We start from the raw sequence: 13,568 nt of genomic DNA, 5'->3' as shown, positions 1-13,568 counted from the left end.
ACTTCTGCCTGCCTGATCACCCCAAACCACTCCCCTGCCGGCCTGATTGACACCTAACTGCTCCCCTGCCGGCCCGATTGCCCCCAACTGCCCTCCCCTGCAGGCCTAATCACCCCCAACTGCCCTCCCCTGCAGGCCTGGTCCCCCCCAACTGACCTCCTCTGCTGGCCTAGTTCCCCTAACTGCCCTCCCCTGCCGGCCATCTTGTGATGATGGGGGGGCGGCCATCTTGTGATGACATGGGGCAGCCATTTGTGACAACGTGGGGGTGGCCATCTTGTGATGCGAGGGTGTAAGGGTCAATTTGCATATTACCTCTTTATTATATGGGATTTTGTTCATTAGATTCCACATATAAGTGAGATCATATGATATTTTGTCTTTCTCTGACTGGCTTATTGCGTTTAGCATAATAATATTCATGGTGTTGCAAATGGTAAGAGTTCCTTCTTTCATACAGCTGCATAGTGTTCCATTGTGCAGCTTTTTTGCCTACTCCTTTGCTGATGGGCACTTGGGCTGTTTCAAGCTCTTGGCTATTGTATGCAGCTATGAACATAGGGGTGTATATATTCTTTCTGATTTGTGTTTGGGGATTCTTAGGATATACTCCCAGAATATATTGCTGGGTCAAAAGGCAGTTCCATTTTTAATTTTTTGAGGAAATTCCATACCATGTTTCACAGTGGCTGCACCAGCTTGCATTCCCACAAACAGTGTACTAGGGTTCCCTTTTCTCCACATCCTCGCCAGCACATGTTGTTGATTTATTGATGGTAGCCATTCTGGCAGGTGTGAGGTGACCTCATTGTAGTTTTAATTTTCATTTTCATCTCTCTGGTGATTAGTATGTTGAACATTTTTTCATATGTTTATTGGCCATCTGTACGTTTTTTCCAGATTTGTTGTTCCACTTTATGTATGCCTTCATTAATTCTTATATGTGCCCTGACTGGGACTCAAACCCGAAACCTTGTCATATTGGGACAATGCTCTAACCAAATAATCTATCTAGCCAGGACTATTCTGTCCTGAATAATCATTGAGACCATTGGCTCAGTCCCAGCAGAATGCAGGGATGAATGAAGTTGCAGGCATGGCTTTATCCAGAACTCTGATGATGTAACCAGGACCTGCATGGGTTTTCTTTCTCTATTTTTTTTATCTCTGTTTTCTTAGATTAGATTCTAGTCTCAAGGAAGCTCTCCCCTCCTAGAGGCACTAAGTCTGCCAACACCACTTTGGGATACATCTTCTCTAATCTGTGTCTTGTGGAAACATACCAGTTATCCTGCAAAAAAAAAAAAAGATTCTCACTCACAAAAACCAATCCAAGGACCCCTCCCTTATTTCTCACTGTGAAATCATACACCGGACACTGTGACTATGACAAGGCTGGGAAATGCTGCTTAATATGCACTTTTCATGGTCCCTACCCCATAACTGATAATAGCATCAGTCCCAACTATACATACCTAAAACGGTTTAATGAAAAAAATCCCCAAGAGAAATGAAGGTACTGTTGGGAGGGGAAGGAGGCCAATGAATGAGGGTGAGTCAACACTCAAATGCCCCTCCCTATTCATATGAGAAAGCACATTGTTCACTTTAAATTATTGTGTAAATACAGGGAGGGAGATGAGAGCTGAAACCCAGTCAAATTTTATTAGTTGTTTTGGCAAGACAGACTGGAAGGACGGATAGAGAGGGTGGAAAGGATGAACAAAACAAGAAATACTTTAGGGGGTGCATTGATAGTGCTGGAGGACATGGATGTGGTGCATGAAGAAGAGAGGATTTCAAGTCTTGGTAAAAGAAAGAATGGAGAATAAACAGAAACCAGGCCAAGGAGAAGTCCATAAATGAATCACTTCAAGGACTCTGCACAGTTTGAGGCCTGGTTCCCAAGTCCAGAAATCATGGGGGAAAGGGTATAAAAGGATCCAAGGGATGAATAGCCACATATTCTACTAATGAAGGGATATTCTCTGGATTGACTCTCCCTTCATTGAACAGGCTGAGAGTCTGGCTTTAAAGGCATTGCTAAGAGCCCTACGTGGACGCTTCAGTCCCCTCTGTCATGTTAGTAAAATCATTGGGACCTGGAAGTATGGCACACAGAGCTTATCATCTTCCCGAGTCTCTTAGAGAAATAAGAAGAAAAGCAAGAGTGAGTCCCATCAGCAGGCAGTGGGATCAGTAGATAAGGAAGGGATTGCATTTCTGCACAGGGGAACCCCAGTTCATCAGACACACTGTATCTGTGTACATAGCTGTGTGACATATTATTTTTTTCTGTTCAAACTCCTTTCCTTTAGGAGCCACTCTCCCATTCCATGCATTTCTGGAGGTGTTGATCCTTTCGTACTCAGCCCTAGGGGTGTGGCAGAGTGACCTAGAAAGTATAGCCATGTGACCTAAGCCACGAGACTCAGGTCTAGCCCATCAGAGTTCATCTTCCAGACCACGGGGACTGTTCAAGGTGTGGCACATACCAGGGTCAGTCAGACCCTCCCCCAACTCCTTGCTACAGCCATTAGTAAAAAGTCTTCTCTTCCTTTGGGATTATTGACTGTAAAGGCGGTTCCAGGTGAAGATTACTTTCTGAAACGAGAGCCAAAGAAAGGCAACTCTAACCAGGACGGAGAGGAGAGAGAGTGAACGCCTTGATGGTACTGTTAGAATGAGCAAGACGTGCCTAAAACTGGAAGTCAGGTTTTTTATATAAATGAATACAGTAAGTCATTTATTTTTGTTGAAGTCGGTTTGAATTGAATGTGAATCCTAAGTGAAATAACTTCTCTAAACCCCAGTTGGAGTTAGAACCATGTTTTTATAAAATAGACCTCGTGGGCCACATATTGTTTCTTACACATTCTGTATGTACAAGCAATCTGTGTTCAACATGCTATGAATATTATTACCAAATGTAGAGCCACCAAGCTTCCTGTGGGAAGAAGACTTAATAATAATTGTTCTCATGGCATAGGAAGCTGACCGGTCAGGGCTGAGTTTCCTAGATTCAGATGTCTGGGCACGTGCAGCAGATTGCTGCAGTTGGCACACGTGGAATCAGCTCATGAAGAGTCATGACAGCAGTAAAAATGTGTGAGGAGCATCTGTACTTTCTGTGGGGTACGGGGAGTCTGAGGCAGCATCGCTCTCGGAGGGAGCAACAGCAGGATGGGGGGAGGTTCACATGCCTGCACAGGGTCTCTGAGGGCGTCTACAAACCCCAGAAATGAATGGGGCTCCTGACTGAATTTCAGTTTCCTCATCTGTGAAATGAGGGTTGGGACCTGACCACGCCTACATCTATAATCCCTTTTCTTCTTCTTCTTTTATATACAGAGGGAACCAAAACAGGAAAATGCTTTGATTAGTGCTTAGAAATGACTGCTCTTTCCAAAAAGGAGTCAGTTAATGGTACAGCTGGAGACAACAGTGGCATGTTATTAGCATAGAGGTAAGTCAAGTTACAGTGTAGCTTCTAAGACCAAATGTCTGTGACAAGCCATCGCTCATTTCCAGCATGGAAATTCTAGAAGTTTCTAGAAAGATGGAAAGATACTATTTATTTAAGCAGCAATTGATCACAAATACAGAGTCAAAGGGACATTGCATTATATCACAGTACATTTCCTTTAAATGCTGACATTGATATGCTTTACATTATCTTATAGAGTGAGCACAATCCACATTTTCTTATATTAAGGAATTTATTTTTATAGAAAAGTCAAATGTCAGACCCTCATAAGATTACATTTGGAGAATTTACAAACAGCCTTGGGGGGGTGGGTGGTGCTAAACAACTAGCCCTGAGCCACTATTGACACGGGGTTGTTCCTAAGGACTCATTCCACATGGCTCTCCCCACGTCCTATGTTCCAAATCTCTTGACCCTCTATCTATTTCTTTTTTCTATTTGTTATTCTGTCCTTCCACTCCTTGTGCCCATTAACTCAATCTCACATCTCTCCATTCCTTTCTACGGTCTTCCCTCTCCCTCTGTCTCTCCACCTCACCATCAGCTCTAGTGTCTCCATTTGTGTGCTTCCTGTCCTACTCCTACCTCTACCATCCTGTCTCTAGTTCCTCTTCCCTCTGCTTTTCCCATTAGCAGCCTGCTTCTGTGTCCCTGCTACATTCCCTTCGTTCACAACTAGACATTTTCGCTCCTCTTTCTTGGCATCACTCAAGCTGGTTTTGACAGAAAATGAGCTCCTGCTGTCGGATTTCTTTTCATTTGAATGTTCCATCCTAATCGCCACTTTGCTCATCTGAACACAGTTTGCCAGATTCTTCATTTTAGCCTCATTCAGGAAGAAGTCCCACTCCCAGGTCCTGTTATGCTTTAGAGAGCTCATCTGCTCTTTGAAATTCTTCAGATCTTGCTTTATCGAGGGGGAGATTTTGAAGCAGAATGTGAGCTCCAAGTTGGAGGAGCTCTCTTTTTTTGATATGTCCAATAGAAACTGCATGCTGAGGGTCATCTCCTCCCCCGCCGCCTGCTCCCTGTCACCCAGCAGCCTGTTCACCTCCTTGAGGGATTCCTCCCCTAGCTGGCTCTGGTCCTCTTTCACCAGGTAGGACATGGCGTGAAAAAACTCCTGGAAGCTGATGTGGCGGAAGCTGTAGAACTTCTTGATGTCAAGCCCCTCTTGGTAATCGTGGCTGCTCAGGAAAGCAGCCAGGCTGGGCCCATCTAAACTGTGCTTCCTGAGGTCAGCTTCTTCAAACAGGAACCTCTGGTGCTGGATCCCCTCGGCTGCCAAGGAGCACAGACCCCTCAGGACCCTGTCTCGGGTGAGCTCGGAGGGATCCTCGTTGTCACTGGGAGGCAGGAAGGTGGAAACGTAGGCCATGAAGATGTCGGTGCCACTACTGGGAGTCTCCGAGACCTCCCCGCCTCTCTCCATCCGCCCCTTCAGCCAGGAGCAGACCACCCAGCAGATGCCTGGAACCAGACATGCTTGGTAGAGAACGTCATTTCCACGTATGAAGTCAAAGGCCTTCTGGGCTTGCTCCCCATCTGTGAAATAGGACTGGACATACTTCTCCCTCTCTTTCTCAGAGAAGCCTCGGACTTGGACATGGCGCGGTTGTCTGAGCAAGGTCTGCAGGTTCCGCAGAGCCAGGGGCCGCGTGGTGATGAGCAGGGAGCACGTGGGAAGTACCTCTCTCCGGATGAGCCGGCGCAGCGTGTCCTGCGCGGGGCTGGGCCCCGGCCTCTTCAGCCTCTTGGCAAAGGGCCTCTGCAGCTCGTCGTAGCCGTCCAGGATGAATAGGAGCCGCTCTGGCTGCCTCCGGATCTCGGTGACGGGCGCCTTACTGTCCCCGCAGCACCAGAGGAGGAGCTGGTCCAGCGTGCCCTCCGGCAGCAGGAACACTTCTCTGCAGCTCACGTAAAAGACATAATCAAACCGGTCTTTGTACAGCGTGCCAGTGGCCCAGTCCAGCACTATTTTTCTTGCCAGTGTTGTCTTGCCTGTGCCAGCGGGTCCCTGCAGCACCACTGTGGCTGGGCCTGGGGTGGGCATCTCCCCCGGATCAAACAGAGCCTTCACTGTGACAGAGCCCTGCTCCTGCCCAGGCTCAGGGCTTCCCGGGCTGGCAATGGCCACCAGGAGCAGCTGGTTGTAGGTGCTGCTGACTCCCTCTTCTTGTCTCTCCTCCAGGCAGCGTATGTACTCTCGGTATGTTTCTCTGTAATCTGAGCCAGACACATGGTGCATCAGGTAGTGAGATGGGAACAAAAAAAGACAAAATGGCCCTGCAAACTCTGGACACTGCTCTTTACGCTCATCTTCTATGCTTTCTAACTTGTATCCCCATGAAGGTTATACATCTGGCTTCGTGGGGAGGGACCACTGTACATATGTATGTACTAGAGGCCTGGTGCATGAAATTCGTGCACAGTGGGGCCGGGGGGAGGTTCCTCAGCCCAGCCTGCAATGATGCCAGAGTCTCTCACCCCTTCCCTCCCTGCACAGCCGGGGCATGGATGCTGGGCTCGCATTGCCAGGGTGATGCCGCCAGCATCCCGCTCAGGCCTCTATGGGCACCACCATCTTTGTCACAGAGTGATGGTTAATTTACATATTACTCTTTTATTAAATAGGATGAGTGTGTGCATGCACATATGTGCATATTAATGTGTGTGGTGTTCGCATGCACATCTGTGTAAGTGTGCAACAATTGTTTAGTGTGTGAATATGTGAGGGAAGTAGTGAACACTTGTATCCACACGTGCTCATGGAAGCATGCTTATGGAAGTTTGTGTATTTTTGTGTAGAGAAGGCATGTCAGTGGGCATCAGCAAGTATGTGTTTGTAAGAATATGTGTACATGCAAAAGTCTGTGTGTATGTGAATGCATGTGCATTTGAAGTGGTGAGAAGAGAGAGGACAAAGGGAAGGGGAGCTGCAGGATGGTGAAGCCACAGGAGGCTGTTCTAGGTAAAGGTCGGTCAGTGGCTGCAGAGAAACCAGCTGCTGAGCAGGAGCATGGCTCTGAGTCTCTGGAAACTCCCATGTCTGGGCACAGGTGCTCTCGGGCATGAAAGGAGCCTGTGGAGGGAGCACTGGCACCACAGACACTCCGTTGTCTCCAGGAGAAGGGACAGGAGGGCACTTGGGCTCCATGCCACCCCACTCTCCAGGGCACCGTCGCCCACCAGTTCCCTGGAAGAGCCAGGCACAGGAGCAGGCTGTCCTCTCTGCTGCCTGCGGGAGAGCAGCAGGGAGAGGACTGACCCATGCCCAGATGCCATTACTCTGGTTAGCGGGAAACCCTTCGCCAACACTTCCCCCAATCTCCAAGCCCCTTTCTCTATTCTCTCCCTCTCTGGCACCACAACTGGAGATAGTGGCTGTAAGATCCCCTAATCTTTCTATAAATGAACCCCACCCTCGGCTACCACCCTTCACCCCACAGTCATGAGTCTTTAGCTGGAGACCACTAGGGCCACTAGGACCCTCAGGCACAGGGGCTCCCAGGCATCACAGGGCAAGAGTGAAAGAAGACCTAAGAAATGTTTTAGAAATGTCATGGGGGAGGGGGAGTCCAGTGCCACCCTGACCTCCCGTTGTCCTCTGCTGTACTCACCATTTAGACAGATGTGGCTGAGCTGGTCCACAAGTTCTAACAGGTTCATGACCTGCAGCACCTTGCACACCATTTTCACAGCCTCCTGCGCTCCGTACCTCAAAACCAGCCGAGAAGCCAGGTCCACCCGACTCAGGCCCTCCAGCTCCCCTCGGGCCAGCCCCTGGCCCCCAAGCAGGGTTCTGTCCCGCAAGTGGAACTTTAATATCTTGAAGTCATTTTCATCAAGGTCACTCAAGGCCAAAAGCAATGCCTCCTGTGGGTTGCTGGTCAGGGCCAGGGCCATGGTACTTGGTGTGAAGGGTCAAGTTCAGACCTGTGACCTGGAGAAGAGGGGAGAGAAAAAAAGGGGAGTGCACTGCTGAGGAAAGAGCAGCCGAAGGCGCCTCAGTCTGCCCTGCTTTCTGGGTGCTCGGCAAGCCCCGGAGCACAGCCAGGGAGACGGAGAGGCATACCAAGTTCCAAGAAAGGCAGGGCGATTCCCTGCATGCCTCTTCGTCATTGTGTGGCAAGTAGAAGTAAGGTGTGTAGGTGTGCGGAGGTTGGGGGCCAGATGTAAGCTGGCAAGGTCCTTGCACCTGAAGGGGCTAGCAAGGCTGGGACCCTTACCCACACAGTTTTCCCAGACTTGTTTGGATGGCGGTTATCAGTAGAATAAGAGCAACCTTTGTAGAATGAGAACAGCCTTTCATGGCTTACCAAGAAGTCTGTAACTATTTGCTGAGATTTGCTGTACCAAGAACTTGTCCTTCTGTTCTGTCCCTCCCTTAGAGATTAAGAGGAACAAAGAATACATTCCTCTTGACAGACCTCCTATTCAGTGTCTTGTGTATAAATAGGATTGTGTGGCTAATAAACTTGCTTCAGTTCCTCGAGAGCTGTAGTCCTCCCGACCCCGCTTTCCTGTCTTTCTTTCTTTTCTCTATTCCCACCTCCCTGCCTCAGCCCGGCTCAACCTGTCAGGCTGGCCCTGACATGTGGATCTCTATCTGTCTCTCTATCTCTCCCCTCCCTTCTCCTCCCTCTCACACACAGTGTTTATCAGGCCCTGTATGCCTCCTTAGACAGTCAGGGTTAAGAAAACAATTTCATTTTTCTGGGACTGCAGAGATATGGCAAGAAGGTAAAAGGTAAAAAACAAAAACAAAAAAACTGTACTGTCCTAGCTGGTTTGGCTTAGTAGATAGAGCGTCAGCCTGCAGATGGAAGGGTCCCAGGTTCAAGTCCAGTCAGGGGCACATGCCCAGGTTTCAAGCTTGATCTTCAGTTGGGGGTGTGCAGGAGGCAACCAATCTATGATTCTCTCTCATTATTGATGTTTCTATCTCTCTCTCCCTCTCCCTTCCTCTCTGAAATAGATTAAAAAATATTTTTTTAAAGTACAAATTTAAAAAAAAAAATCTATACTCATCAACCCATTGGCCTTACACATCATCCTCATGGACTCAGTAACACAGGATTTCAAAGCAGGAAGTCTTGTCATTCAGATAAGGAGACAAGTTTAAACCATGATATAAAAGAAATGGCTGCTTTGAGGGCCCACTTTGTGCTGGGTGATGAACATATATTATCCCTTTGACCATCATGTAAACTGTCTTGGGGATCCCCCCAGATGAGAAATTTTCAGAATTTTCTGGAGCTAGACCAGTGGGTATAGAGGCGAAATTTAAGTTCTGGTCCATGACCTGGGCAGATAGAGAAAGAGATAAAAACACAAAGACACAGTAGACAGGCACAGAAACCAGGTAGTTAGGCTAACTGCTACCCGAACCTGGAGGGAGATGTAGAGATGAAAGCATCAGAGAAAGGAGAGTGGGGTCTTACATTGTATTTGACACAGAGAACGAAAATGTGGGCAGGGTGCCAGCCCTCAGAAGAAGAAAACCAACCATCGATAGAAAACTTTCTGAGTTCAGAATTATGTCTGTGATCTAAAGCCAGTGGGGAAGCCATCTCGGTAGTACAATGTCTGAGAGTGAGCAAAAGGTATTTGGAAACCAGGAGAGTGGTTTAGCTTCCAATATCAGCATTTTGAGTACATACCAAAAGAAGAGAGAAAATTGTAGGAATCTGTTAGGATACAACTTTGGCTGCAAGTCACAGGGCAATTGGGAAACGCAGGAGCAATTTGCAATTAAGCCTCAGGCTCCCCTGCAAATCTCTGCAGTGGGCAGCCCGGAAAGAACAAAAGACAACACTGGACCCCTCCAGGCTGTTCAGTCACTGGAGGCTGGGAGAGCGAGAGGTGAGCCCCCCCCCCCGCCAGACCGTGAGCTCCAAGCAAGGTCCTGGGAACTGACTGAAACAGATCCCCTTTCTGATCAGACAGCTTCCCACGCCAGGCCTGGTCCACTAGCCCAAGCTCACTGGTTCACTTCTGCCTGGTGAGGCTGGTGTTAAAGGGCTGGGTGTGAACCCCCGGACACCTAGCCTATGAAACTCACCAGGCCCTGTGGGCTGGACCAGGTGAAGAAAGACAAACACCTACACATTCCACCTGACCTCACCAGCAGAGAACTTGCCCTCATTCTTCAATATATTACAGTTGAGAAACAAGGCAGGGGCTGAAGAAAACTTCTGTCAGCAACAGAAAATGATGCCCCATCTCCCTCTGAACCCCAACCCTCCTCTGTAACGTGACTCCAGGCCAGGCTGGGGCAGTCTGACAGAGAAACAAAGGAATCAGTGTGCCGTCACCACCATCTCCTTGGCCGCGGCACCCTCTCTTTCAGTTGTTGAAACCACTGGATGACATGCTCACATCCACCAAAGTGAAAAAGGCAGAAGCCTGGAGCTTCATGAAGCAGAAACCCAAACAAGGAGCAAAAACCAAGGTCTGGAAGGCAGCTGGTCCGAGGGCCTGGGCAGCTGATGGCCCAGGAAGCCCTGACCGAGCAGGAGGGGTTCTGATAAATACTCTCCAAAAGGAAAAGGATGGATGGAGAGGTTTACTGGTGCCACTGGCCTTCAAAAGCATCCTACTGAGGGGCCATTAGAAGGTATGAGAAAAGCTAACCACAAATACCAGGAGATTTACACAAAGGTGAAACAAGGAGACTACTAGCTCTAGAAAAAAAAAACAACAAAGGAAAAACAAAAGAGGAAGTCAGATTTTACATAATAGTAAATTACAACACTCAAGTGTAAATAACATTTGCATAGAAATAATAACATAGCCACTGAACACTGATCTAACTAATATAACCACACTGTATACTATAACCACACTGGAAGGGTAATCATGTCTGGCGGTTCCTGTATTCTCCATAAAAGATGAGTAAGAGCATCCCCTGAGCATGAGAGGGCTAGGTAAGGAGGTGACTGCTGGGAGCCTCTCTTCCGTGCACCTTTCCTCTCCCTCCGAGCTTCCCATGCCCATTGCTCGGGAAGTCCTCTCAGAGTCCGGAAGAACAGGTAGGAATAGGAGTTGGTCTCTCCCAGAGCCTTACCCAAGCTGAGGCTAAAGACAGAAACATTACAGCAAAGAACCAAGCCCAAGAAACCAAGATGGGAAAATAGAGTGAAACACAGCCTCATGGATCCTGTGACAGAAGAGAGGAGTGAGGCCACTTACTGTGAAGGCTCTCGGGTCCGGTCCGGGTTCGCCCCCCTAGAAGGCTCCAGGCCTGGAGATCACTGGTCTGGGGACTGAGAGACACACCTGAAGTAGAAATGAGATGCAAAAGGACCCATTTTAATTGGAGGGTGGAGGCAGGAAATGAAATGAGATCTCCCTCCCTGTTAACCCTGGCCTGGCTGTGGGCAGAACTGACAACTGGTACAGTTGAAGCCCAAAAAGGGAAGGGATGGAGACAACAGAGACAGAGACCAAGGGTGGAAACAGTCAGAAGAGAGACAAAGAGGCACAAGAGAGAAATGAGCAGAAGAAACAGAAAGTCAAAGCAGACGAAACAGAGAGAGAAACATAAAATTAGCTGATGGGTACAGCGCTCTCGCTCTTTCTCCTCCTCCTCCTCCTCCTCCTCCTCCTCCTCCTCCTCTTCCTTCTCCTTCTCCTTCTTCCAGACCCCCCTTGCCCTTTCCTCCCTTTCTCCCTCTCATCATTCTATAAAGAGAGTTCAGCCTACCTGGATACCTCAGTCAGCCACTGAAAAGCCAACATCCTGGATATGTGCACCCCTTTGTTCTGGCCAGTCAGTATCCCTGGGAAGGCCATGCCAACGCCCTCTCTCCTCCTGCCCCTGAACTATGTGGCTGGAGAAAATTGTAAAACTTGACCAGATCCTTGAAGTCTCCGGGCTCCCCTGGGTCCTCCCATAATTGATCAATCAATGCCTTTGATAGCTCGCTCTCTGCCCTTCTTCCATTGCCCCAAGGCTGAACCCCAGCTTTGCATTGCTATTCTCTGCAGATCACCTCGCCTTCAATTCCCTCAGAAAAACATCACTTGACAGGAGCTCCTTCAACTTCCCTTCTCTCTCCAAAGTGTCTCCGATTCTTCATCCTTCCCTTTAGCCTTTCTTACCAAAGATAAATATCTTTAGTTCTTGGTGATGAAGGGTCCACATCCAACTCAAATCAGCATATGAGTAGGAGGTCCCAAGGGTTGTGCATGGTCATTAGGGGCAGCAACACCTCTTCATTGAGGGTGGTTCTCTCCTCTGGACTTCTCGCTATGGAAGGATCTCAGGGCGCCAGCTGGGCTGAGGCAGACCCCCACCAGGAACCCATAAGGGAGGCCACAGCCCAGGGCAGCCTCTCCAGCATCTTCCTCATCCTGCCCATGACCATCCTCTCAGCTAGGCTTCTCCATTCCTACCTTGTTTAATTACATAGCTCCCCTTACTCACACTTGTATATTCTATTTTTCTCCTCTAGACCCTGACCCTTAGTTTAAAATATACTCAAAGCTCTTCCAGCCTAAATTGTCCCCCTCTCAGTCCTGATGTCCCCTAGCTACTGCCTTAAATGTCTGTTCTCCTTCCCAGCAACTTCCTTGAGAGTAGCCAACACTCACTACCAGCAATTCAAACTGACCATTCTTTCACATCTGAATTCTGATTTCCGTGTGCTCCTCCCCATACTCCAATTCCATTGACAGTGCTGTACTAGGGTTGCTGAAGATCCAGGTCATCAAATCCAATTCTTCTCTAATAGACTGCATACCTGTGTTTGGAGAAATTTAAAAAATAATGCATGTCTACACAGAGCACTGACAGGGGAGCAGGATTGTGTTGATTCTCATTATAGTAGGCGCTCCAAGGAGGAAGCAGTTCTTGGGCATAAGAAGCCCAAACTCATTCGCCCAACTTGACAGCTGAATGCTGGGACTTGACCTAATTAAGGGAGATGACAGATTTCCTGTCATCCAGGTGTTATCACCCCCATTATACCAAGAAAAAAGGCGAGGCTCAGAAAAGAGTTACCTATATATAGATTGCCCAGAGTTACACAGTGCGCGTTAGCATCAGAGCTCTTTTCATCACATAGTAATGGTAATAGCTACCACTTAATAATAACTGCTGTAATTAGGCACATGCTAAGAGATTTAAAGAGCATTATTCATTTAATCCTCTCCCAAAGTACAGACTAGAATCTCCACTGACCACTCCACAATGCTGCTGGGATGTCTAATGGACATTTCAGTGGTGACACATCCAAAAATGGTCTTTTCCCAGAAACCTGCTCCACTTGTAGCTTTCACTATCAGTCAGACAACTTCGTTACTAGTTGCTCAGCACACAAAAGCTGGAGTCATCTTTTTCACACTTATACAGTGTCTCAGAAAATCCTCTTAGAAAAAACAAAAGGAAGAAAGAAAGAAAAAAGAGAAAATCCTCTTGTCTCCACCCTCAAAATATACCCGAAATCTGCCCACCTCTCACCACTTGTACTGCTACTAGTTTGGTGCCAACCACCATCATCCCTCACTTAGATTACCTGGTATGCTCCTACCACATCTCTCTGCTCTTTCTCTCTCACCTGCCTCTCCCCCATCATATTCTTCTCAACACAGCCAGAGTGATCCTTTTAAAACAAGGCAGATCATGACCCTCCCCTGCTCAAAACTCACTCAGACGAAAAGTCAGAGCCTCACCACGGCCTAACAGTGATGGCGAACCTTTTGAGCTCGGCGTGTCAGCATTTTGAAAAACCCTAACTTAACTCTGGTGCCATGTCACATATAGAAATTTTTTGATATTTGCAACCATAGTAAAACAAAGACTTATATATATATTTTTTTAAGTATTTTTTTATTGATTTTTTACAGCGAGAAAGGGAGAGAGATAGTCAGAAACATCGATGAGAGAGAAACACCAATCAGCTGCCTCCTGCACATCTCCTACTGGGGATGTGCCCGCAACCAAGGTACATGCCCTTGACTGGAATCGAACCTGGGACCTTTCAGTCCGCAGGTCGACGCTCTATCCACTGAGCCAAACCGGTTTCGGCAACACTTATATTTTTGATATTTATTTTATATATTTAAATGCCATTTA

The 13,568-nt window shown here is 47.8% G+C and overlaps 1 protein-coding gene across 2 annotated transcripts; it reads right to left on the bottom strand.

The window, feature by feature from the left end:
* Positions 1–3,600: 3,600 nt before the first annotated feature.
* Positions 3,601–10,765, bottom strand: NLRP10 (NLR family pyrin domain containing 10). 2 transcript variants are annotated; one of them, XM_070425379.1, is made up of 3 exons: positions 10,682–10,765; positions 7,108–7,430; positions 3,601–5,713 (listed from the first exon to the last, which is right to left on the bottom strand). In XM_070425379.1, the coding sequence occupies exons 2-3, from the start codon at positions 7,391–7,393 to the stop codon at positions 4,089–4,091; spliced, it is 1,911 nt and encodes a 636-aa protein (XP_070281480.1). In that variant the 5' UTR covers positions 7,394–7,430; positions 10,682–10,765; the 3' UTR covers positions 3,601–4,088. The 2 variants fall into 2 exon arrangements, with proteins under 2 accessions (XP_070281480.1, XP_070281481.1); XM_070425380.1 differs by lacking the exon at positions 10,682–10,765 and having other exon boundaries at positions 7,108–7,612.
* Between the last annotated feature and the right edge of the window lie 2,803 nt (positions 10,766–13,568).

This window comes from Myotis yumanensis, unplaced genomic scaffold (genome assembly GCF_028538775.1).
Source record: "Myotis yumanensis isolate MYYU_CA2020_CCGP unplaced genomic scaffold, mMyoYum1.0.hap1 SCAF_10, whole genome shotgun sequence".
Lineage (NCBI taxonomy): Eukaryota > Metazoa > Chordata > Mammalia > Chiroptera > Vespertilionidae > Myotis > Myotis yumanensis.
The sequence above is the reverse complement of the archived record's forward strand: the minus strand, read 5'-3'. Positions and strand labels throughout refer to the sequence as shown.